The sequence below is a fragment of the Onychostoma macrolepis genome, chromosome 23, assembly GCF_012432095.1.
Source record: "Onychostoma macrolepis isolate SWU-2019 chromosome 23, ASM1243209v1, whole genome shotgun sequence".
Lineage (NCBI taxonomy): Eukaryota > Metazoa > Chordata > Actinopteri > Cypriniformes > Cyprinidae > Onychostoma > Onychostoma macrolepis.
This window is the reverse complement of record NC_081177.1, coordinates 4,776,886-4,804,131: the sequence shown is the minus strand read 5'-3', so window position 1 is coordinate 4,804,131 and position 27,246 is coordinate 4,776,886. Positions and strand designations below refer to the sequence as shown.

General features: G+C 36.6%; 1 protein-coding gene across 3 annotated transcripts; it reads right to left on the bottom strand.

Annotated features, from left to right (window-relative positions):
- On the bottom strand, nucleotides 1–26,089 carry podn (podocan). Of its 3 annotated transcripts, none has more exons than XM_058762301.1 (10): nucleotides 25,754–26,089; nucleotides 19,147–19,518; nucleotides 16,125–16,218; nucleotides 15,214–15,278; nucleotides 11,695–11,804; nucleotides 11,458–11,614; nucleotides 8,637–8,752; nucleotides 7,840–8,497; nucleotides 2,858–3,006; nucleotides 1–617 (listed from the first exon to the last, which is right to left on the bottom strand). In XM_058762301.1, exons 2-10 carry the CDS (start codon nucleotides 19,417–19,419, stop codon nucleotides 440–442), a joined length of 1,800 nt encoding a protein of 599 aa, XP_058618284.1. In that variant the 5' UTR covers nucleotides 19,420–19,518; nucleotides 25,754–26,089; the 3' UTR covers nucleotides 1–439. The 3 variants fall into 3 exon arrangements, with proteins under 3 accessions (XP_058618284.1, XP_058618283.1, XP_058618285.1); XM_058762300.1 differs by lacking the exon at nucleotides 25,754–26,089 and adding an exon at nucleotides 22,359–22,941; XM_058762302.1 differs by lacking the exon at nucleotides 25,754–26,089 and adding an exon at nucleotides 16,989–17,025 and having other exon boundaries at nucleotides 19,147–19,263.
- Nucleotides 26,090–27,246: the final 1,157 nt, after the last annotated feature.

Sequence of the window (27,246 nt, the reverse complement as noted above, 5' to 3'; positions counted from 1 at the left end):
GAAAGAAATTATAATTTCATAGCACAAAAGAGTTTACTCTTGTAAACAAAATGAGCAATGAGCCATGACTGAGCAAACACCACAAAAACAAAAATAAAAGACAACCAATACAATTTTCCGGCATCCTGCACCAGATACTAATGTATATGACTTTGGTTTTCTTACAATTGCATCCTATTACAATATAAAGCAAAATTTTTGAAATTAGTAGACAGACATTAGTAGTAGCACAATTAGTATTTTTCTTTCTCATGTTTAAAAATATCTCCCAATGCACTCAGATGTAATCAAACACTGCGTTTGAAAATAATCACTTTCTGTCAGCAGCCACAAAGCATTTATAATCTCAAACTGGTTGTCATTTTTATTTTATTTTTGAGTGAGGGAAAGTTCAGGGCACGATTTTTTCTTTTTTTTACTGTTTTTTTCCATCCGTGACTCATGAATGTTTCGCCTCTTCTTCTTCATACGGTAACTCCTCCTCTTCCTCCTCCACCTGCTCTCCGGCTTGGCCTCGGTTGGGAGAGATGTTACCGTGGCCAATGTCCAACACCTGAAGCTTGGACAGGTGAGAAAAAGACTCTTCAGCCACCGAATGAACTGAGAGACGATTAAATCTGAGGGAGAAAGAGAATGAGAGGCAGAGAAGGAGTTAATGCAAAGGAGTCATCACATCAAGGCCGATTTAAAAGCAACTTATCAGAAACATCACAAGTGAAACCTGCAAATCAAATGCAATTAGGAAGACATTTTCAAGCATGCAGTCTTATTCTGTTTTAAACGGAGAGTGGAGCGATTTCTCAGAAAAGATGAGTGGCTTCATCCTGAAACGTCACATGTTCTCAAATCAAATGGAAGTTCAGTGAGGAAGAGAAGCGCTCAAGCCTGTACTGTTATAAATAGACTAGCTAAATTGCCAAAAAGTTACACTGACATGAGTTGTAATGGCTCAGGCATGTCCATTAAGAAACGTCCATTGAGTTCATGTTCGTCCACTTGAGACTGAGCACAGAGTGTTTTATTGACGCACATGAATCCATCTTTTTCATTAACCTCCATATTTTTGTTGATGGAGACTGTAGAGAGCTGAGGACACGATGTGCGAGAGGAATCCGCCTCTCCCACAGGAACATTAGGTTTGGAATCAAATGTCGCATTTATACAGTTTTCATTATGTTCACTTCTGTTAATGCTTCTTGAACATCTGAGTTTCATATTGCTCCTGGAAAGCTGTATTGCTTTATTAATTATTTTCTCTCTTGAATATTATAAAAGTCCCAAAACGTTTAACAGAATAAAGAACAATGTAGGTCTACACTGGTGTAAAAAAAATGTACTGTTAATTTTTCTTCCAGGACATTATCCAATAATTTTATGGACATTTCTAGTAACTCTAAAACAATGCACAATGCAATGAAATGCAAAATTAAAAATTCTGGTAAAAAAAGAAATATGGAAAATTCCTTCATATTAATACAGTATATTGTGCCCTGTTTTACAGATTTTGTACAGTGTAGTAACATAAAATTCTATCCATTTAATTGTAAATTGAAATGACATGATATTTTCATCACTTTCTTTCAATAAAGCTCTTTTCATGAAGAAAAAGTGACAAAGTTGAAAGACCAAAACAATCAGGTAATGTTTTTTGTTTTTTTTCTCAGTAAAACTGTTTAATAATAATAATAATAATTGTTTTTATTGTTCTTATTTGTAAGATGACCTTGAGTGTGAAATATATAAATAAAATGTAATAATAATAAATTACTTTAAAATATAAATTAAATTTTTTTCAGTCATTCTACATAAAAATACATCTTCGAAATGCATTATTGTAATACATAACACAGTTCAGTACAATTGAAAATTATGCAACCATATGGTGGCTTTATTACAAGTATGAATTATTATTTTAATGATAAATGTTTTCGTCATAGTAAATATTTTCACTAAGACTCAATTTTTTTATTTGTTTTTCATTATGATTTTTATTGCACCATACTGGTGTCTGAAATATACATATTGTTTATATTATTTTATTATGTGCTAGACAAAATTTATTGTTCTAACATAGTGACCTATTTGCTGAAAAGTTTTCAAATGTCACATAAATAGAGTGTTTATCTTTTTAATATACATATATTCTATTAAACAATTTTGCATTTAACCCCCAAATAACTACCATATAGAAAGTAATTTTGTTCTTCTGCAGTGGCACCTGCTGGTTTTGAAAACATGCAACCAGCACTTAAACCAGTCCAAATCTCTGTTCCACATGTTTCTGAAACTGATAATCAGGTCAAGATGAGAAAACTATTTTGTCTTTTCTTTCATTCGCGCCACATCCTCTCAGTCTTTCTTTACAGTCTGAACGCTGTTACTGTATGATTTTATGGGAAATATTCTCGCCTCACATTATTGTGGCAGTAAGTGCAGCTGTGAATGCTTCAATACTGAGTTCATTACAGCAGAGCAGATCCAAGCAGTTTCAGAAAAAACACACAATAAAACCCAGATCTGAGCACACAAATGATCTGCTTGCAGTGAGTGTGTTTATATGTACAACAAAATGCTGATAGCTATTAAAATGAGCTCATTATAAAACCCAACGTGCGAGAAAACCATGTTTATATGAGAGTTTGAACTCGTCAGTTTTGACACCAAAATATAACCATTCAGTGTCTGCATGTGTTTCTGCACGTCTAAAATGTGTTTGCAAAATCAGGATAATAGACAAAAGTCTATACTGTATATGCTGATCAGGTTTTGCTAAAACTGTTTATGACTTTTACCTAAAGGACGCAAAAGACACAGAAACATGAGTGAAAAGACAAAAAGGAAATGATCAGTGAGTCACCTGAGGAAGATCCCTTTGATGTTGGGTGTGTTGAGGAAGGCTGTGGCAGAAACAGAGCTGATTTTGTTGTTCTGCAGGTGAAGGAACTCAAGAGACTCGGGCAGGTCAGGAGGAACATGTGACAACATGTTACCGGAGAGATCCAGCGTCTGAAACACACATAAAACAAGTTCAATCATCCTCTTTCTCCATATATCAAAGGGGGATTCGGCCAAGCCTTTGAAACGTGTAATTGGACTTGAATCTTTCCTTGGCTGGAAACAGCTCTTAGGAAAACATGCATTCTTCTTTTAATATCTTATCTTTTTTCCTCATGTAAGAGCAGAGGGTCTGCTTTTCCCATCCGGCTGATAACAGAAAACAAGCTCTTTCTGTGATTACTTACTCCACAGGCAACAAAACAAAACAAAATAATAATAAAATAAAATAAAATCTTACCACATATAACATAAACAGTGATCTAGTTGATCACTTGACAAACTTTACCCCATTTTTCTATATTTTTATATTTATTATTTATTAAGAGTGTAGAGTCTGCTTTTCCTTTCCAGCTGATAACAGAAAAACAAGCTTACCTACAGGCAAAACAAAATGAAATAAAAACTGAAAAGAAATAAACTATACAAATAGGAAATATATATATATATATATATATATATATTAAAACTACATAAAGAATTATATAAAATAATATGAAATAAAATATTACAAAAATAAAAATTACTTCTTTTCATGAGGTCCACTTACATTAGTCAAGGTTACTTGCACAAAAACAGCTGCAATCTAGTTGATCACATGACAAACTTTACCTCATTTTTATATATATTTATTATTTATTAAGAGCGTAGAGTCTGCTTTTCTTATGCAGCTGATAACAAAAATAAAAAAGAAAAAAAAAGCATACCCCACAGGCAAAATAAAACAAAGTAATAAAATATAAAATTAAATATAAAATGAGGTGGAAGAACTATTATATATATACACAGTCATGGCCAAAAATATCGGCACCCTTGGTAAATATGACCAAAGAAGGCTGTGAAAATTAATCTGCATTGTTAATCCTTTTGATCTTTTATTTTAAAAAAGAAATCACAAAAATCTAACCTTTCATTGGATAAGAAGAATTTAAAATGGGGGGAAATATCATTATGAAATAAATGTTTTTCTCTAATACACGTTGGACACAATTATTGGCACCCCTAGAAATTTTAATGAGCAAAATATCTCTCAAGTATATTCCCATTCATATTCACAATTTTGAGCACTCCAGGGTGATTATGAACATGAAATTATCCAGCCATGGCTTCCTGTTTCACAGAAATATAAATAGGAGTGAAAACAAAGCCCAAATTCCCTTAATCATCCATCACAATGGGAAAAAACAAATAATATATTTCAGATGTGCAGCAAAAGATAATTGAGCATCACAAATTAGTGAAGTGGCTTTAAGAAAAGAGCTAGAGCAGTGAGAATTCCCATTTCCACCATCAGGGCAATAATTAAGAATTTCCAATCAACATAAAATGTTAGGAAACTGCCTGGAAGAGGACGTGTGTCTATATTGTCCTCATGCATAGTGAGAAGGAGAGTTTGAGTGGCTGAAGACTCTCCAAGGACCACAGCTGGAGAATTGCAGAAAATAGTTTAATCTCGGGGTCAGAAAACCTTAAAAAAATTTTGTCAAACAGCACCTACATCACCACATGTTGTTTGGGAGGGTTTCAAGAAAAATTCTCCTCGCTCATCCAAAAACAAACTCCAGCATATTCAGTTATCAGACACGACTGGAACTTCAAATGGGACTGGCTTCTATGGTCAGATGAAACTAAAAAATTAGCTTTTTAGCAGCAAACACTCAAGATGGGTTTGGTGAACACAGGGATAAAAAGTACCCCATGTGTACAATGAAATACACTGCTGTATTTTTGATGTTGTGGGCCTATATTTACATTTACATTTACATTTATGCATTTAGCAGACGCTTTTATCCAAAGCGACTTACATTGCATTCAAGTTACAGCTTCTACATTTTATCAGCTCTTGCTTTCCTTGGGAATCGAACCCATGATCTTGACGTTGCTAGCGCCATGCTCTACTATTTGAGCTACAGGAAAGCTATATTTCTGCTGGAGGTCCTGGACAACTTGTTTAGACACATGGCATCATGGATTCTATCAAATACCAATAGATAAAAAATCAATAAGTGACTGACTCTGTTAGAAATCTTATAATGGGCCATGTTTGGATCTTCCAACCGTACAATAATCCAAACACAAACCTCAAAAACAACACAAAAATGGGTCACTGAGCACAAAACCAAGCTTCTGCTGACCATTCCAGTCCTCTGACCTGAACCCTATAGAAAATGAGTGAACTGAAGAGAAGCACCACCAACATGGAGCTGTGAATCTAAAGGGTCTGGAGTGATTCTGGATGAAGGAATGATCTCCGATTTCTTGTCAGGTGTTCTCTAACCTCATCAGGCATTATAGGAGAAAATTTTGAGCTGTTAAACTGGCAAATGGAGGTTTCAAAAAGTATTGAATAAAAGGGTGCCGTTATTTGTGGCCAATGTGTATTAGAGAAAAACATTTATTTCATAATGATCCCCCCCCCCAGATCAAAATAACAGATCAAAAGGATTAATTTTCACAGCCTTCTTTGATCATATTTACCAAGGGTGCCGATATTTTTGGCCATGACTGTATATATACACAGGTGCTGGTCATATAATTAGAATATCATCAAAAAGTTGATTTATTTCACTAATTCCATTCAAAAAGTGAAACTTGTATATTATATTCATTCATTACACACAGACTGATATATTTCAAATGTTTATTTCTTTTAATTTTGATGATTAGAGCTTACAGCTCATGAAAGTTAAAAATCAGTATCTCAAAATATTAGAATATTTACATTTGAGTTTGAATAAATGACCATCCATACAGTATAAACTCTGGGTATCTCTTGTTCTTTGAAACCACAATAATGGGGAAGACTGCTGACTTGGCAATGATCCAGAAGACGAACATTGACACCCTCCACAAAGAGGGTAAGTCACAGAAGGTCATTACTGAAAGGTGTGGCTGTTTACAGAGTGCTGTATCAAAGCATATTAAATGCAAAGTTGACTGGAAGGAAGAATTTGGGTAGGAAAAGGTGCACAAGCAACAGGGATGACCGCAAGCTTGAGAATACAGTCAAGCAAAGCCGATTCAAACACTTGTGAGAGCTTCACAAGGAGAGAACTGAAGCTGGAGTCAGTGCATCAAGAGTCACCACGCTCAGACGTCTTCAGGAAAAGGGCTACCAAGCCACTTCTGAACCAGAGACAACGTCAGAAGCATCTTACCTGGGCTGTGGAGAAAAAGAACTGGACTGTTGCTCAGTGGTCCAAAGTCCTCTTTTCAGATGAAAGTAAATTTTACATTTCATTTGGAAATCAAGGTCCCAGAGTCTGAAGGAAGAGTGGAGAGGCACAGAATCCATGTTGCTTGAAGTCCAGTGTGAAGTTTCCACAGTCAGTGATGATTTGGGCTGCCATGTCATCTGCTGGTGTTGGTCCACTGTGTTTTCTGAAGTCCACAGTCAACGCAGCCATCTACCAGGAAATTTTAGAGCACTTCATGCTTCCTTCTGTTGACAAGCTTTATGGAGATGCTGATTTCATTTTCCAGCAGGACTTGGCACCTGCCCACACTGCCAAAGGTACCAAAAGCTGGTTCAATGACCATAGTGTTACTGTGCTTGATTGGCCAGCAAACTCGCCTGACCTGAACCCCATAGAGAATCTATGGGGTATTGTCAAGAGGAAGATGAGAGACACCAGACCCAACAATGCAGAAGAGCTGAAGGCCACTATCAGAGCAACCTGGGCTCTCATAACACCTGAGCAGTGCCACAGACTGATCGACTCCATGCCACGCCACATTGCTGCAGTAATTCAGGCAAAAGGAGCCCCAACTAAGTATTGAGTGCTGTACATGCTTATACTTTTCATTTTCATACTTTTCAGTTGGCCAAGATTTCTAAAAATCCTTTCTTTGTATTGGTCTTAAGTAATATTCTAATATTTTGAGATACTGATTTTTGACTTTCATGAGCTGTAAGCTCTAATCATCAAAATTAAAAGAAATAAACATTTGAAATATATCAGTCTGTGTGTAATGAATGAATATAATATACAAGTTTCACTTTTGAATGGAATTAGTGAAATAAATCAACTTTTGATGATATTCTAATTATATGACCAGCACCTGTATATATATATATATATATATATATATATATATATATATATATATATATATATAATAGTGCTGTCAAACGATTAATCGCATCCAAAAAATATTGTTTACATAATATGTGTGTTGTGTATATGTATTATGTATATATAAATACACACACATACAGCATATATTTAGAAAATATTTACATGTATATATTTATATTCATATAATTTATATCATATATAAATATATTTAATATATAAACGTAACATATTTTTCTTAAATATATACATGCATGTGTGTATATTTATATATGCATAATAAATATACAGAGTACACACATATATATTACGTAAATAAAAACTTTTATTTTGGATGCGATTAATCACGATTAATCATTTGACAGCACTAATATATAACAAAATAAAAAAGCATTTATTTTCATGAGGTCTATTTATAATGCACAAAAATCATGTAATCTAGGTGATCACTTAAGAAACCTCATTTTTTCTACCCATTTATTATTCATGAGCCCAGCAGTCTGTCAGAATTGATCATGTTTCATATTATTTGTAGTATTATTTTACATAAAAACTGAATTACCAGGATGTCTCAAGCACCACCACAAGCCCATGCGTAAGAAGAATATACATTCACACATTTTCATTCATACAGTACATGGTTGCCACATTTTGTTCTAATCATTAAAGTACAATTATAAAATTTCTTGAGTGACTGATGATCTCTCACCATGAGTGCACTCAGCTCCTGCCAGGCTCCTTGGTAGATGGAGTTCAGCTTCAGCTGGTTGTTGGTCAGGTAGAGCTCCCTCAGTGAACTCATTCCCTTCAGAGCTCCTTCCGGTACCTCTGTCATCTGATTGTCCTTCACCTTCAAAACCTGGAGGCTCTTGGGAAGACCCAACGGCAGCGTCTGCAGCTTGTTTCCCGACAGATCCAAGGTCTCCAGGATGCGGAGCTTCCTGAAGGCCTCTCTGTGGAGCTTGGCGCTTGTGAGGCGGTTGTAGCTGAGGTTGAGCTCCGTCAGGGTGTAGAGAGTGATCAGATCGTTGCGTCCGATCTCGCTGATGAGGTTGTGGAGCAGCATGAGGGTCTTGGCGCGGCGAGGAAGGCCGCGGGGAACCCGCTCCAGAAGGTTGTTGTACATGTGGACGGTGTGGAGACGTTTGAGACCCAGGAAGGCGGCCGGATGGATGGAGCGGGAGCGGAGATGGTTGTTGTGGAGGAGCAGGTATTCCAGATTTCGGATGGATGTCAATGCATTCACTGTGATGCTTTGGATTGAATTCTTCTCCAAGTGAAGCAGGATGAGATTTCGAGGAAGCCCGAGAGGAACCGTGGTCAGGTTGTTATTGGACAAATCCAGATACTCCAGACTGTTCAAGTGACTGATGAGAGAAGGCAGGAGAGTTTTCATCAGTTACAGCTCAGGTAGGGCTTTTACAAGAAGGTTAGGAAGGAGAGAGCTGTGCAGAACAACAAAAGTGCGTAAATTATGTTTTTCTTGGTTTGTTCAGTCATGCTGACCTGAAGGTCTCGTTGTCCATGCCGTCATTACTCAGGAAGTTGTTTTGCAGGTAAAGTTCTCGAAGATGGAACAAATTATCGAACGCACCTATGGGAATCTTTTCCAGCTTGTTGTTCTGCATAGAAACAGACAAGAAAAAAAAAACAATCATCATAACTTCATTTGAGGCATTTATGCAATGATGCCATTATATATATTTTTATATTTGCTTTTTTTTTTTGATGTCCTGCTGCATTTCTCTTGTTGTCGGAAGGAGGTTTTAGTTAGTTTGTTAACCCAAATTAACAAATTGCATCAAAACATAGCATGCCAATGTCAATAAACCAATGACATTTGCCATTATTGACAATCTTGTTTAATTCAAATATGGTGCATCAAGACTAGCAATGCATCAATGCTGAAATTTTGAAGAATATCTCAAATTGAAAAGAGAAATTAAGGACTTTCATAAAATAAAAAATTTAAATTTTCAATAGATAATTACTTCTATGTCATGACTGATAACTAAACAATTTCTAATATTTTAATTCTACAACTTAAAAAAAATAAATAAATAAAAAAATAAATAAAAATAGTAAAGCAAAGTAAACCTTAACTGCAAGATACTGCACAAGCAAATTTATCACTATATTCATTACCATCATTAGTATTATAGAATAAAACATGTATAAATGCTTCTTTTGAAATGTGCAACATAAAAGAGATTCTTATTAGTGCACAAAAAATGCTCCACCCAACATGTGTTCTTAAAATGGTTAAACTTTGCCATAATATATAGTTTTCCTTTTAATTCAGTACTAAATGATGCAAGAATAAATTTTAATTTTAAAATAAGCTAAAACAATTTCTTACTCAGTTTTTTATCATAAAGTTATTTCTTAAAGGTAGATATTGGCTCACATTTGATGGTGGTGACATATTATGAAACCCTAGTCAAGACAAAGCACGCAAGTTTGACATTAACAATGAGACAACCACATCATGAGGCAGTGTTGTCAGTGTTGAGCATGAATGAGATGTGAGATCTGAACCAGAAGCTGCATTAGGGAATCAGGAGGGGAACTCATAATTTTTTTTTAATTTATTTTTGGCTGCACTGCAATGACTACCTACTTCAGACTATTATCAAAGATTGCATATGGGGATGTGCTTGGGGAATTTGGCAATTGAAAATACAACATTTTAATTTAACTCTGCAAATGTACAAAATGACATGAATAAATATTAGTTCATTTGGCTGAAAGAAAATTCAAAAGATCCAAGTCCTTCATTTACAACCTGCATTCAGGTCATTCTAGCACGCTGAACAAAAGGAAACCATCTGGAATTAAACAAAAAGATGGTTTACCTGGCGGCCATATGTGCAATGCATCCAGACAGCTTTTTAGTTCATGCTGGACCAACGAAAGAATCTCAAGCTCAAAAACTACTTGCCAAAGTCAAATCTCAATAACATATTTCAATCAAATTTTAAATGAACATCTCATAAGTGTTGTTTAATATGCTATAACGGCATTAAAAAGCTTATTTCAGGTTGGTCACTTTCTATGGGATCCGGAGCTTCTAACGGCAGTTGCAGTGATGCAGCGAATTTACCAGTTGGTGATTGGCTCTTTTATGCAGGAGGCGGGACTTATTTGGCCATATTGTGAGCTCCAATTTCTCCTATTCATAGTAATGCGACAGTAAACCACCTTGGTTTTTATTCCCATTTAAAACACAATGGTTTTCTCAAAGGTGTCGAAGAGACACTAAACACCCTCTAAATAGAGGCCTAAACCAAAAGATCAAGTTCAAAAGATGGAACTACTAGTTGATAAAAAAAATATGTTCTAAGAAAGTTTTGAAAATGTTTTCTCTGAATGTTCTGTGAACATTCAAAAATTCTTTTTTTAAACGTTTTAAAATATTTTTTTAACATTAAGGAAACATTCCATTTTAAAATTTCAAATGTTCTCTGAACGTTTTGAAACAAGCAGTAACATTTTTTTTTAAAAAGCATCAGATGAACATCCAACTAAAACATTTCATGAACAATGTTTAAATAACGTTTTTGTGCTAACATTTTGAGAACATTATTAGACTAGACAACTCCCCAGCGAACAAAAAATATGTTCTATGAATGTTTTGCTAACGTTTCATTAAGTTATAAAAACGTTATTTCTGAATAGTCTCTGAACGTTCAAAATGTCCAGTTCTTTAAGCATTTATTTATTTATTGCTTATATAGACATTAAGGGCACATGCAAACATTATGGGAATATTATTTTTTTATGTTTTAATTTGAATGTTCTCTGAATGTTTTGAAACATTTAAATAACGTTAGCAAAACATCTAACTAAACATTCTATGTTTCAGAAATGAAACATTCCATGTACAATGTATAAATATAATTTTTTGCACTAACGTTTTGAGAACAGATGAAACGCTGAACAAATGTTCCATAAACAATACTGGAAGAACAGTACCAATGAGTAGCCGAGGATTCTGATTGGTGGAGGAGAATGAGGGGGCGGAGACACAAGAACTATTAAATGTAAGAGCGCAATCAGTCTCTCATTCCAATAGCTGCTGCTCTTTTCAGTTCAAAACTCTCTGTTCCTCACACTAAACTATCTATAGCTTCATAAGATTTGAAATATAGTGCTATATTTCCACCACTTTTATGGTGCTTTTTGTGAGAAAATACCACTTTAGACCTTGTACAATGCATATTTGCATTTCTTAGGAGAAGGTAAGTGGTTTAAAATGACATAAGACTGAGTACATGATGACTGAACTCATTTTTTTGCCATTTAATGAGCCTCGCAGTGGTCTTACCTTCAGGTGTAGGCGGTAAAGGGCGGTGGGCAGACCCTTAGGGACATAACGGAGGAAATTACTGGACATAATGAGGATCTCGAGGTTGTCTGATCCATTAAACATGCTCTCTGGCAGACCGGCATCTGTTAGCTTGTTGTTATGGAGATACACTGACCTGAAGCACAGCACACAGACCGTTAACACAGAGTCAGAAAGCAACACACAAACCCCGTCGAGAGAGCGCTTCGGGCTTACTTCAGAGCCGGCTTCTGGCCGAATGTGTTGGGGTAGATTTTAGTGAGCTGGTTAGCAGCAAAATCAGCGCTGACCAAAGAGGGAGGGAGGTGTCTGGGAGCTGCTGTGAGCTGTGAACAAGTTTAAAGAACAATGTCAAAACAAGTCAGTCATTATGGCAAAATGAACACAATGTAGTGGAATGTTTTTTTATATATATATATATATATATATATATATATATATGGATTGTTACCAAATAGATAAATAAATGGACATGAAAGATTTATTTGGGTTGAAATTATTTCATTATGTGAGAAGAAAGAGAGCTAAACTACAGTTTACAGTTGGCAAGATTTTTGAATGTTTTTAAAAGTCATTACTTCTGCTCACCAAAGCTGCATTTATTTGAATAAAAATACAGTAAAAACAGTAATATTGTAAAATATATTGCAGTTTAAAATAGGGTAATCTGAATATATTTTAAAATGAAATGTATTCCTGTGATGCAAAGCTGAATTTTCAGCATCATTACTCCAGTCTTCAGAACTCATATGATCAAATATGCAGATTTGATGCTCAAGAAACATTTTATTATTATTATCAATGTTGAAAACAATTGTTCTGCTTTAAATTTTTGTGGAAACCAGGGTAACAAATTATTATTATTATTATTATATTTTTGTAAGAAAGGACAATGCTGAATAAAAGTATTAATTTCTTTTTCTTTTCTTTTTTACTAATTCAAAGCTCTATTTTTGTTGGTACTCCTTCCTCACAAAATAATATATGAAAAAAAGTCACAAAAAAGGATATCAATACAGCATTGTGAGGTGAAATATAGCAATACCTTGAGATACAGATTTCCCATGAGATTTTGATGATTTTTTTGTTTCAAGAGTTTTTTTTAATGCACCCAGGCACCATAAAAATAAATAAATAAATAATGTATTGTCATGCAACTCTAACATTCTTCAAGTTTATGTCTTTTTTTTTTTTTTTTTTAAAAAGAAAAAAGAAGAAGTTTTATTTATGTTAAAGTTATGTGTGCAAAATAAATATTCCATTCAGAGCTCAAGGAAGTCATGAACCAGAGCAGGTTATTCTGGATTTTTCACTGAAAATGCACTCACCCTCAGTACATCAATTAATGTCTTGTGAAGCCAAAAGCTATGTGTTTGAAATAAATTAATCATTTAGACGTTTTTAACTTCAAACTATAGAGTCTTCTATCCATAATATTGTTTTCTCCAGTGAAAAGTTGTCTCATCTGAATCAGGAGAGAAATATGCACAGATCAAGCACCGTTTACAAGCAAAACACGTTCTAAACAAATATATGGGTGTATTTTGATATGAGAGGACATCAGGAGATGGACTTTTTCACTGAAGGAAGTGTTATTATGGATTATAGACTCATATTTTAGCCAAAAGCAATAGTTTGAAGTGAAAACAATGAATTTGTTTCTTACAAACAATTTGGCTTTTGGCTTCAAAATACTCTTAATTAATGGACTGGAGTGGTGTGGATCACTTGTGGATTATTGTGATGTTTTTATCAGCTGTTTTGACTCTCATTCTGACGGCACCCATTCACTGCAGAGGATCCATTGGTGAGCAAGTGACGAAATGCTAAATTTCTCCAAATCTGTTCTTATGAAGAACAAACTCATCTACATCTTGGGTGGTCTGAGGGGGAGTAAATCTTTGCCTGAACTATTCCTTTAATAGACTGGGGTAGCAGTTTGTACAGAAAAAAAAAAATAATAATTTTTTTTGAAAATATAGGCTTGGTCAAAATATGCACAAAAGTAAAAAAGTACAGATTATTTCTTGGATAATAAATATACTTCTGCTCACAAACATGTTATTAAGAGCCTCGAACAAGTCTGAATACCTTGCATTTATTTTAAGCCACAAAGCTAGCAAACTTTGCCAAATTCACTGACTCAGTATGGCAAGAATGAATGTTACACGTCCAACGCAATCAACGGCAAACATTCACATTGGCGCACATGCTTTCATTGGTGTCTTGCTTTTCCAGCAGGACTGTGAGATTACACTGGCCAGTGTCAGATAAAATCTCAGTAGGATCTCTTTCTCTTGCCGTTATCCTTTTTTAAGTCCATCAGCTACAAATCTGTCCAGCGCACACTCTGGAGGTCGCCGGGACTGCTTTAGCTCCCACCGCCTGGCGCGCACAGCTGGGTGATTAACGGGGAAATCTGGCACGGTACATCCAGAGAGCATGTGTGCGCGTTAAAGCCTTGCCATCGCTGTTACCAGCTGGCATAAGAACAATCCACAGCACTGACGGAACGAGGGATTGAGGGGAGATGCTCATGCCAAACTGGCTGCCAATATCAGAACACGACCGACTGTCTCATGACCAACATAAACATCAAACTCCAGTTCCCACCAGTCAGCGTTAAACAGACCTGGGAAAAGGCTTCGGTCTTGGAAAACTAATGTTAGTGAGTCACTCTCAGGGGCCGTGACCGAAACCCCTGGCATTAAACGAAACTCTACATTTTAGAGGTTTTATTTGTAGAGACTTATCTAATTCTGTTTTTAGTTTGCTGTGAAAAGCGTGCACTTTGCCAACAAAAATTTCACAATTAAATCATACCACAGTAAGCCTGATTACATGATAAATAGCAATACAGATTTAGTTTTTTGTTCAAAATGTCCAGTTTTTTTTAAATGTCTTGAAAACATGTTTTCTGGGTCATGTGAGCGTTAAAATTCAAATTTTGCAAACATTATTGGAATGCTACTTTTGAATGTTCTATGAACATTCTAAAACAAGTAGGAACATTTAAAAAGCGTTAGACAAACGTCCAACTAAAACATTTCATGAAAAAGTTCCATGATGTAGAAATTCCATTTAAACTGAACAAAAATTCTATTAATGTTACTGGAAAAATGTTTGTTCATAACCTTGCCAGAACGTTAACCAAAGTACTGAGAATGTTCCCTGTTATCTGGGTAGCATTATGCTGATACACGCTGTGAACACATTAGCAACCACAAAGCAATGCCCTGCCAACTACTCTAGCCTCACGGCAATGAGAAAATGAGGAGATATAAAAGTCAACATTTGGTTGCAAAAATACTTGTGGTCATCATTCCACAATCATTAGCTCATTAACATATGACCGGCCACATTTACATGTGAACAGCTATGCAGTCTACAAAATGATGAAGGAAGGAGTGAATTATGCTGGAATGCGAGGTCAATCATAACAGAGGTCATTTGCATAAAGTCTTAAAGGTAGAGTAGCAAAAACAACTAATTCTAAGCATGGAAAAACAGTGATGGAAAACTAAATTACAATTGATTTGGTGCAAAACCTTTTCTTAAAATGATATGTGTTCAGGGAGAAAATGTAGGATATATGCCTCATTAAACTCAAGCCATGACAACTTCACATCTGAGCCTGTGATCTGCATTCAAGTTAGTGAATAAAGGGGAGAGAGAGAGAGAGAGAGAGAGAGGGAGGGAGAGATGAGAGTTTGAGAATAAATATCGATGACTCACCTTATTATTTGCCAAGTATAAATAACTCAGCCTTTCCAGAATATGAAACCCTTCATCGTCAAGGCCTGCAGGCACACACACACACACACACACACACGCGCGCGCGCGCACACACGTATTCAAGAATTATTAATGTTTATATAAGCTATACATACATAAACACACTCTACCATTCAAAAGTTTGGACATTTTTTAAACGTCTCTTATGTTCACCAAGGCTGCATTTATTTGATCAAAGATACAGTAAAAACAGCAATATTGTGAAATATTATTACACTTTCAAATAACTGTTTTCTTTTTGTTTATATTGTAAAATGTAAATGATTGCTGTGATCAAAGCTGAATTTTCTGCATCATTACTCCAGTCTTCAGTGTCACATGATCCTTCAGAAATCATTCTAATAATATGCTGATTTGCTGCTCAATCAACATTTCTGATTATTATCAATGTTGAAAACAGTTGTGCCTCTTCATATTTTTTTAGGATTCTTTGATGAATAGAAAGTTTAAAAGAACTACACATTTTGTTACATCATAAATGTCTTCACTGTCACTTTTGATCAATTTAATGCATCCTTGTGTCCATGTATAGAACTGTGTTTGAACAACTTGAGAGGGAGTAAATAATATCAGGAATTTAATTATTGGCCACACTTATGCTTTAAACAAAAGAAATCTGATGTTTCTGCCGATTTATTTAAAGAAAAGCATTTCCACTTCAAACAGTCATGTTGACCACACATGCAGGAAAGAGTGCGATCCAAAGCCAGCAGCTCTTTCAGCACCCTTCCCTTCTGCATCCCTCCATCCTGCTCTCTCTCTCTCTCTCTCTCTCATCCTGACCCTCTGTAACAGATTATTCTGTGCTGTTTTCAGCTGCTGTCCTCCGCTGACCCTTTCATCAGCCGTACCTTGTGTCGTGAGCCGGTTGTTCTGTAGGTTTAGGGTCTCCAGCTGCTGAAGACGTGACAGATGCTCCAGCGTGACCTCAGTGATTTGGTTATTCTGGGGCAGAACAGAAAAATAAATCACATTTAACCCTGTGACGCCAGTAAAGCCACATATCAACATGATCAAACCATTGCTGAAAAACCTGTTGCACACAATCTACCACATGCCTTCTGACGTCTGATTGGTAGCTCTTACTTTTTTTAGCAAGTAAAAGGCCTTTTAGTATAATTGTACAAACAACCACATTTAGCTCAGGCTTCACATGTCTTTTTGCTGTCAAATCTATACTGATGATTATAAAGTAAATGTAAGAATAACTTTTATAGCAACTTGGGTTTACTTGATTATACATACATCAATCATCATTGTATTGCATAATGCATTGCATTATGTTTTGATCATAAAAGTAAGCATTTAAATATCATCTTACTAAGACATATTATTGGCAGATATAGAGTGATGACTGTCATTTTATGTAAATATCTGCTATACTGATATACATCTCATTGATTTACATTACAAGCTATCAGAATTTCATCTTACTTTTTGTCCATATAAATATCAGTATCTGCACCAAATTGCGTATTTTTGCTCTGAATACTTTTTCCCTTCCATATTCTTACTATATTATATTATATGAGACCTAAAAGCACGATGGATCAAATGATACTCAACAAAAAAACACATATGCAAACTTTTCTTTCAGATATTTTGCTAAAGTTTTGATAAACTGTTTCATTTCAATAAATGTAATTTTTCGGATTATTATTTCATATGTCAGGCTTTCAAAGGGTTGAAGAGATAGTCTGTCATAATTTACTCACCTTCATGTTGTTCCAAACCCGTACAACTTTCTTTCTTCTGTGAAACACAAATGGAGAAGTTTAGCAGAACGTCCCAGCTGCTGTTTTCTATACAATAATAAAAGTTATATGAATGGGAATGGATGCTTTCAAGTTCCAAAAGGACAAAAAAAGCACCATAAAAGTTGTTTATACGCTATGTTTAAGTCTTCTGGAGCCATAAAATAATTTAGTCTGCTTTCCAATCTTAATTGCATTTCCATATTCAAACTAGTGCATCATTATCAGTTATCAGACTGTCAATTATTATTATAATTTTTTTTAAATGAGTTATTTATGTAAACAATTACAAAAGAGTTTGACTGAGTTGAAGTGTCAGTTGCTTAAACAGCAGAAGGATCCCTTAATACAGAATTGTTGTGCAAATCTAATGATTAATTACATAAAGTTTGTTTTTAATTACATGTAAATTGTTAATTAAGCAGACCTTATTATACAAAGCAACTTATAAATTATAAAACATCACAAAGTATGATAATTATTAGTGTTTTTATTATTAATTACCCTAAAATAACCATTAAATTGAAAGGCCTAGTTACAATACAAGCACCCATAATATATTCTCAGTGAACATTGATATGATTTTTATGTTTATCATAAAAAGCTATCATATGGCATCCGAAGGACTGAAATATAGTGCCTTGTAATTAAAAATAATCTGGACATTCTGCAGTCTTCATTTGTATTTCTTGAAACAAAAAAAGCATACAGGTTTGAAATAACATGAGGTGAGGGACATTTTTAGGTGATCTATTCCTTTAATGTGTTGAAAAATATGTATTAATTTGTTTCGGAATTCAGAATTTAGATTTGTTTAATGTTTTTGAAAGATGTCTCTTCTGTTCATCAAGGCTGCATTCTTTTTATTTCTTAAAAATACAGTAAAAACAGTAATAATGTCAAATATTAATGCAATTTAAAATATACAATAATTAAAATGTATTTATTTACTCAGCATGAGACTGAACAGACATTTATAATGTTACAAAGGATTTATATTCTATTTCATTCAAATAAATGTTGTTCCTTGATAATATTATAATCATAAATGTTTCTTGAGCAGCACATCAGCATACAGGTGCATCTCAATAAATTAGAATGTCGTGAAAAAGTAAATTTTTTCTTGTAACTTATTTCAAAAAGTGAAACTTTCATATATTTTAGATTCATTGCATGTAAAGTAAAACATTTCAAAAGTTTTGTTTTGTTTTAATTTTGATGATTAGAGCTTACAGCTCATGAAAGTCAAAAATCAGTATGTCAAAATATTAGAATATTTACATTTGAGTTTCAGTAAATTACCATCCCTACAGTATAAATTCTAGGTATCTCTTGTTCTTTGAAACCACAATAAGAGGGAAGACTGCTGACTTGGCAATGATCCAGAAGACGAACATTGACACCCTCCACAAAGAGGGTAAATCACAGAAGGTCATAAAGGTTTTTTATTGGTCTTATGAAATATTCTAATTTGTTGAGATAGTGAATTGGTGGGTTTTTGTTAAATATGAGCCAAAATCATCACAATTAAAAGAACCAAAGACTTAAACTACTTCAGTCTGTGTGCATTGAATTTATTTAATACACGAGTTTCACAATCTGAGTTGAATTACTGAAATAAATGAACTTTTCCACGACATTCTAATTCATTGAGATGCACCTGTATTAGAATGATTTCTGAAGGATCATGTGACACTGAAGACTGGAGTAATGATGCTGAAAATTCAACTTTGATCACAGGAATAAATTATATTTTAACATATTCAAATAGAAGAAAAAAAAGTTATTTTACATTGCAATTATATTTCACAATATTAGTTTTTACAGTGTTTTTGTTCAAATAAATGCAGCATTACTGAGCATAAGAGACCTTTCAAAAACATTAAAAAAATCAAGATAAAATTTGTTTATAAATTAAACACATTTTGATTTAGGAATAAATTGATCAGTTGAAGAGGAGCAGACCTCCCAAATCTTACAACTCTTCCCAAGCATTTCAGATGCTTACAGCTGAGTTGATGATCTCTGTCAGATATTATCACCAAATAAACAAGAAGCAAAATATTCAGGAAAAGTGTGCATGGGGAAGCAATCAGAATCTGCAAACAAACCCACGCACCTGCAGGGACAGCTGACGGGTCTGTTCGGATAAATCCTGTGGGAATTCAGTGAGACTGACTCCATTACAGTCCACCGCTCCCTCCTCGCTGCAGCTGCATTTCTCCGGACAAGATATCTGCAGCTCCACATTTTTCACTTTTACGGGTAGGTCCTCCGCTTCTCCATCCTCGTCATCCAGCTTTAGGTCCGTTGTTTCCACCTGACCTCGAACCAGAGTCCAGCCCAGCAGAACCAAACACAGCAGCTCCAGCAGGCTGCGCCGCTGACCCATCGCTTCCGGGCTTCAGTGCTTTCACTCGGGCCAAACGAGATCTGAAAACCCTCGTCTGACTCTGAATGGTTTTTACAGATCCAGCTAGTAACTTGTGACCTGTGATTCAAAATAATTAATGCTTTCTGGATTCACTGAGTGACTTTTCTCTATATGTTAAAAAATAAAATGACAAAAGCTTTCCAGATCAGATATATCCAAGAACAAATTACTTACACTATCATAATTCAATTTATATGTTTATACTCTTATTTTTAGTCAAAAGTTTACAGCAACTTCTGAGCAATATAATTTTCCAGGTTTGTTTGCCATATGCTGGCCAGAAGTGACAGTTTAATGTTAAAACACATTAATAATGTTTTTTTTTGTTTGTTTTTTTTCTTATAAACATGCAGCTTTTCTCTTCACAAGACATTAACTGATGGACTGGAGTGGTGTGGATTATTGTGATGTTTTTATCAGCTGTTTTCTGACGGCACCCATTCATTGCAGAGGATGTAAGGATACATTTCTCTAAATCTCTTCCCATGAAGAAACAAACTGCATCTTAGGTGGCCTGAAGGTAAGTAAATTAAATTTAATGTGATGCAGTAGATTTTTGGCAGGGTCTACTGCGGGCGTGTTAAGGCCCAAAAAGGGGGGAAAAAAGGATGGCTCAACCCGCAAGTACTCTTTAGAGTATGGTGATGTTTATTTACAGGTGCACCGAAAGTCCAATAGTCCAACTGTGGAGAATCATTTACAAGTGAACAGTCCCAACAACAACAAACAAAAGTATTCACACTATACCAAATAGGGCTTTCAGCTCACGGCACCGCAGTAGCACGCTTGCTTTGACTTGGTGAACAAGCCCCCAACTGGAGCCTGGATTGAGGCTCCAGTCTCTTCGGAGGCGTGGGTTCAAATCCCACCGCTGCCACCAAATTTTCATTTTTGGGTGAACTATTCCTTTAGTTTCTCAGACAAGAGTATTTATTTGTATATCTGCAGTTTAAATTGGGTTGATACAGGACAGATTGTGATTATATTTGGACATTAGCGAACAGCCATATACAACAGAAATTACTGTGGTGCTCCAAATGATAAAGTGGTTTATTTCGCCTCAGTAACTAAACACAGCTCTGGGTTCATCCAGCACATGAAAACACCACCAAACCCCTGATCTGAGAGCAGTCGTCTCCAACATGTTCATACAAACCCTAGCATTCCACGCCTGAAGCCCAGTTTCCCAAAGTCCTACTAAGAAATTGGAAGGAAAATGAGCCGGGAAAAAATTCTGGAATGAGTTCCAACAATCACAAACAGGTGTCTAACATAAACACGGTTCACGTCGCCACGAGAGCTGGAAGAGATCGACTGAAGTGGGCGCCTGGGGAAAAACACTTCTAGAAAAATCTCAGTCTAATAACCAGTGAGGAAAGAATATTCTTACAGCAGCTCCAGTGTTATTTATTTTAGTATTATTATCTTTTCTAACTGATCGGACTTACCATTTTCTTAAAAATGACAATTAAATATCTGAAAAATTATTTAGACTCTATCTGTCTATCCATCTATCTATCTATCTATCTATCTATGGCTTTCTCTAGCCAACATAAAGTTTGTTCATTAAAAATATTTCAATGTTTCAGTTTTATTTAACAATAATAACACTGCTCCAACCCTCTCATGACCATCGTTTTGCAAATAGTCCATGTTACAACATCATTTGTTTACAACATTCTAGTCAAACAGCATAGTTGTAACTGTATTCCCAACTGCAACCATTAACTAAAACCAAGGGAAATGATAGCTTGATGTGAACATCGGTCAATCTTGACCTTAAAATCTGACAGGAATGTTATTCCAGTAACAACAAGGATGTTGATCCAGGAACATGTTCTACTTGGCAAAATCACATTTAGCATACTGAAATATCAATTTCAGTGACTCATCACATGCACAGGAGGCAGTTTATATACTGTGAGGTCCAAAAGAGATCATTATAAATTAAAATAAGGAAATTTGGTGATGTAAAATCCACTCCATAAAGAACCTTTAACATCCATAGGATCTCTACATTTCACAAAAAGTTATTTGGAAAATCCTAGGTTACACTTTATTTTAAGGTGTCCCTGTTACAATGTAATTATACACTTAAGTACTGAGTAATATTAATTACGGTAACTACATGTACTTATATGGTTAGGGTTTGGTTTAGGGTTACTTGCATGTAATTATACTTAATTTATTGTTATTATAATAGTAAGTACATGCAACATGAGAAACAAGGATACCTTAAAATAAAGTGTTACCAAAAGTTATTTAGATTTTTAAAATGTCCTTCATAAAAACTTTTTTTTTTTTTTTTCTCACTAAAAGGTTTTTGGGGAAACATCGCCCTTTTTTTAGGATTGTAAATAACAAATTGATCATGAAGACATTAACCATGTGATTCCCTTTCTTCCCCTGAAGCTCTTTTGAACATCTCAAATCATGCTGGAGAACATAATCAAGCAAAAGAGACACCAAATACTAAGACGTTCTCAAAATCACTCAAACTATTATCAATTTGTTAAGAAAAGCTCAAAAAGAATACAAAAAGGAAGCTTTTTTAATAAACGTTTGGACCACACTATGCAAATTTAATGCTCGAATTCTTTGCCAAACAATAAAAGTCTCATATTAATGCATAAAATGTTGTTTCTAAAACAAAACAGACCATCTGTTCACGGTTTCCATAAAGTTCACTGTTATGCAACACTGACTGTAACTCAAGAACATCATCCTCAGGTCATCTACTAAAACATATGGTACTATGAAAAACACATGACTCTAGATAACCTCTGGCACACCTGTTTAACATCAAAAACAACTGGAATCAGTTCACATGCTATGGAAACTGAATGGATCGTAAGGGAAACAACATGTATGCAAAGTATAAAAGTATAAATTCATACCTCCGCTTCTTCTGAAAGTATCCAACAGAGTTAAAGCCAAAGTCCAGTGTATGAAAGCTTCCTAAAACAGCCCAAACGCATCATAAGACCAGCAGCGCTGGAGAGACACGGTCAGCCGTATTACCTTCCAGATGTGTGAAGAGCCAGAGAGGGAGAGAACGCAGAAGAGGAAAGAGGAAAGTGGTGTCGCCAAAAAATTAACGTCTTACTTCTGTTCCTCTTGAAAACAAACTTTTCCATGATTGTAGTTGAAATATGAGGCTGGTATGGATTTTTTCTTATTCTGGGAAACACAGTAATTTTGCACACACTGTAAGTAGCTGGTTGAGAAATGTTCTCACTTTACTCTATAAACAATATTATAAGTTTGACATTCACATTAAGAAAATTCCTGAGCCTTTAGGAAACAAATAGGTCAACCCAGAGGAACATGTGGTTTTTATTTGTCTCTTGGGATTGAACTGCATCACTTATCATACACATGCCTCTGTAGATCTCAGTAAATCCAACTGCATGTTGTTGTTTTTATTCATTGCCAACTGAAATTTCACTGTTATTTGTAAAATGTCAGCAATGGATCCTCTGCAGTGAATGGGTGCCGTCAGAATGAGAGTCCAAACAGCTGATAAAAACATCACAATAATCTACACGTAATCCACACCACTCCAGTCCATCAGTTAATGTCTTGTGAAGCCAAAAGCTGTGTGTTTGTAAGAAATAAGTCCATCATTAAGATATTTTTAACCTCAAACATTTGCTTTCAGGCTAAAATATGAGCCCATACAGTTTAGTCTACAGTACCATGAAAAGGTTTTTGTCCCCTTTTTACAATTTTTGCATACTTGTCACACTTAAAAGATTCAGATCATCAAACAAATTTTAATATTACACAAAGACAATGCAAGTAAATACAAAATGCAGTTTTTTAATGGTGAAAAAAGCTGTCCAAACCTACCTGGCCCTATGTGAAAAATTGATTAAAGGAACACTCCACTTTTTTTGGAAATAGGCTCATTCTCCAACTCCCCCAGAGTTAATAAGTTGACTTTTACCGTTTTTGAATCCATTCAGCCGATCTCCGGATCTGGCGATAGCACTTTTAGCATAGCTTAGCATAGATCATTGAATCCTATTAGACCAGTAGCATCGCGTTCAAAAATGACCAAAGAGTTTCGATAGTTTTCTTATTTAAAACTTGACTCTTCTGTAGTTACATCGTGTACTAAGACCGGCGGAAAATGAAAAGTTGCGATTTTCTAGTCCGATTTTGCTAGGAACTATACTCTCATTCCGGCGTAATAATCAAGGAACTTTGCTGCCGTAACATGGCGCAGCAGGCGCAGTGATACGCAGCGCCTGAAAGCAGTCCCCAGCCAGGTACCCAGTTATAATATAGCTGGGGACTACTTTCAGACGCTGCGTAATATCACTGCGCCTGCTGCCGCAGCAAAGTTCCTTGATTATTACGCCGGACTGGGAGTATAGTTCTAATCATATCGGCCCAGAAAATCGCAACTTTTCATTTTCGCCGGTCTTAGTACACTATATAACTACAGAAGAGTCAAGTTTTAAATAGGAAAACTATCGAAACTCTTGGTCATTTTTGAACGCGATGCTACTGGTCTAATAGGATTCAATGATCTATGCTGTTATGCTAAAGTGCTATCGCCAGATCCGGAGATCGGCTGAATGGATTCAAAACGGTAAAACTCAACTTATTAACTCTGGGGGAGTTGGAGAATGAGCCTATTTCCAAAAAAAGTGGAGTGTTCCTTTAACCACATTATTTTAGAAAGCTGAGTTAAATTTCACTAGCCACAAGCAGGCCTGATTACTGCCAGACCCCTTGAATCAAGAAATCACTTAAATAGAACCTGTCTGACAAAGTGAAGCATGCTTAAAGAGCAACACATAATGTCGTGATCTAAAGAAATTCAAGAACAGATGAGAAACAAAATAGTTTACATGTATCAGTCTGGAAAGGGTTATAAAGCCATTTCTAAGTCATTGGGACTCCAGCGAACCACGGTCAGAGCCATTATCCACAAATGGAAAAAACCTGGAACAGTGGTGAACCTTCCCAGGAGTGGCCGACCTACCAAAATTACTCGACAACGACTCATCCAGGAGGTCATAAAAGAACCCAGAACATCTAAAGAACTGCAGGCCTCACTTGCCTCAATTAAGGTCAGTGTTCATGATTCAACAATAAGAAAGAGACTGGGCAAAAACAGCATCCATGGGAGAGTTCCAAGGCAAAAGCCACTGCTGACAAAAAAGAACACAAAGGCTCGTCTCACATTTGCCAAAAAAATATCTTAATTATCCCCAAGACTTTTGAACAAATATTTTGTGGACTGATGAGACAAATTTGAACTTTTTAGAAGGTGTGTGTCCCGTTACATCTGGCGTAAAACCAACACAGCATTTCATAAATAGAACATCATACCAACAGTCAAACATGGTGATGGTAGTGTGATGGTCTGGGGCTGCTTTGCAGCTTCAGGACCTGGACGACTTGCCATAATTGATGGAACCATGAATTCTACGCTCTATCAGAAAATCCTGAAGGAGAATGTCCGGCCATCAGTTTGTGACCTCAAGCTCAAGCGCACTTGGATTATGCAGCAGGACAATGATTCCAAACACACCAACAAGTCCACCTCTGAATGGCTCAAGAAAATTTAAATTAAGGTTTTGGAGTGGTCAAGTCAAAGTCTGGACTTAAATCCAATTGAGATGCTGTGGCATGACCTTAAACAGTCCATTCATGCTCGAAAACCCTCCAATGTTGCTGAATTAAAACAATTCTGCAAAGAAGAATGGGCCAAAATTCCTCCACAGCAGTGTGAAAGACTCATTGCCAGTTATCGCAAACGCTTGATTGCAGTTGTTGCTGCAAAGGGTGGCACAACCAGTTATTAGATTTAGGGGGCAATTACTTTTTCACGTAGGGCCAGGCAGGTTTGGACAGCTTTTTTCCCTTAATAAATGAAATCATTATTTCAAAACTGCATTATGTATTTACTCAGGTTATCTTTGTGTGATATTAAAATTTGTTTGATGATCTGAATCTTTTAAGTGTGACAAATATGCAAAAAATTAAAAAATTAGTTCCCCAGTACCAGAACCCATGCAGGTAAACTCCGCCCAGTTATCACGCATGAAGCGTGCTCGCCGCCTTGTGGCTGGACTATGTCTGTACTGTGTAGCATCCGACCATTACATCAGGACCTGTCTCGTCCGTGCACCACGCCCAGTGGTGAGTACTATTCAAGTTGAACCTGAAATCTCCTCGTTATCTCTCCTCTCTGTCCAACTATTGACCCCAGATTCCTCCGTTGCAGTATCCTCACTCGTCGATTTGGAACTTCATCTGAATCAGCTCAACTTACCCAGAAAATGTCAGCCTTGAGAGTTCCGAGTCGAGACGATCCAGGGAAAACCACTTGGGCGTGGAAGGGTTCAATATCGCGCTCCACCGATGACACTGAGGATTGGATGCCTGTATGAGGAGACCATCTCTTTTCTGGTACTGGAGGGACCCACGGTGGACATCATCCTGGGATGCCCCTGCCTAAACCAACATTCTCCAAAGGTCAGATGGGATCCCTGTGAGATTACTCGCTGGAGCGAGGCTTGCTTTCACAACTGTCTCTCCAAGGTATCCAAGCAGGTCACGAAGACACCTCAGTTCCAAGTATGCTCCACCCTTGTGGAAAGCCCTGAACCACAGGAGGAACATCGCATCCCATCTGACTACCAGGCATTCCAGGATGTATTTAGTAAGCAGGCTGCCACCTGTCTTCCACCGCATAGGCCATGGGACTGCGCCATCGACCTGCTGCCTGGGGCCAAGCTCCCCAAGGGTAGATTATACCCTCTGTCCATTCCGGAGCGTAAGGTAATGGAGGAGTACATTCAGGAGGCTCTTAATCAGGAATTCATCCGAACTTCCACATCTCCTGCCGCCTTGAGCTTCTTTTTTGTGGGCAAGAAGGACGGAGGAATGAGCCCGTGCATTGATTACCGAGCTCTGAATTCGCAAACCGTGAAACTGCCATATCCACTTCCCCTGGTACCTGCCACCCTCGAGGAACTCCGTGGAGCCCGCATATTTTCCAAGCTGGAACTGCGGAGCGCCTACAACCTTGTTCATATCCGGGAAGGTGATGAGTGGAAGACAGCTTTCATCACACCAGCATGGCACTACAAATACCGCATGGCCTTGCCAACTCCCCGTCTGTCTTCCAGAGCTTTATGAATGAGGTGTTCCGGGAGTTCTTCCATTGCTTTGTGATTGTTTACATTGATGACATCCTCATATACTCCCGGAACCTGGCCGACCATGCTGCGTGGCCAACCCAAGTCTATGGGCTTCAGCATGGCCCCCATCCTTCACCACCTAGATCCACAAGTTCCTTTTGTTGTCGAAGTGGACGCCACTACCGGTGTTGGGGCCGTGCTGTCACAATACCATGGTGAGCCTTCCCGCCTCCATCCTTGCGCTTGATTCTCCCGAAACTGACCCCTGTGGAGCAAAATTAAGACATTGGAAACCGGGAGTTGCTGGCCATCAAGTTAGCCCTTGAAGAGTGGCGTCACTGGCTGGAGGGAGTATCATCCCTGTTTACAGTGATCACCGACCACAAGAATCTACAGTATCTGAGAGATGCCAAACGCCTCAACCCCCTTTCAAGCCCGCTGGGCTCTATTCTTCACACGGTTCAATTTCACCATCACCTACCATCCCGGAAACCAGAATCTTCGGCAGATCAACGGTGTCCCTTACCAGCTCCAGCTCCCAGCCAGGTACCGCATTCACCCCACGTTTCACTCCTTAAACCTGTCACTCCCTCCACCACAGGACCCACGGAACCTTGATCCC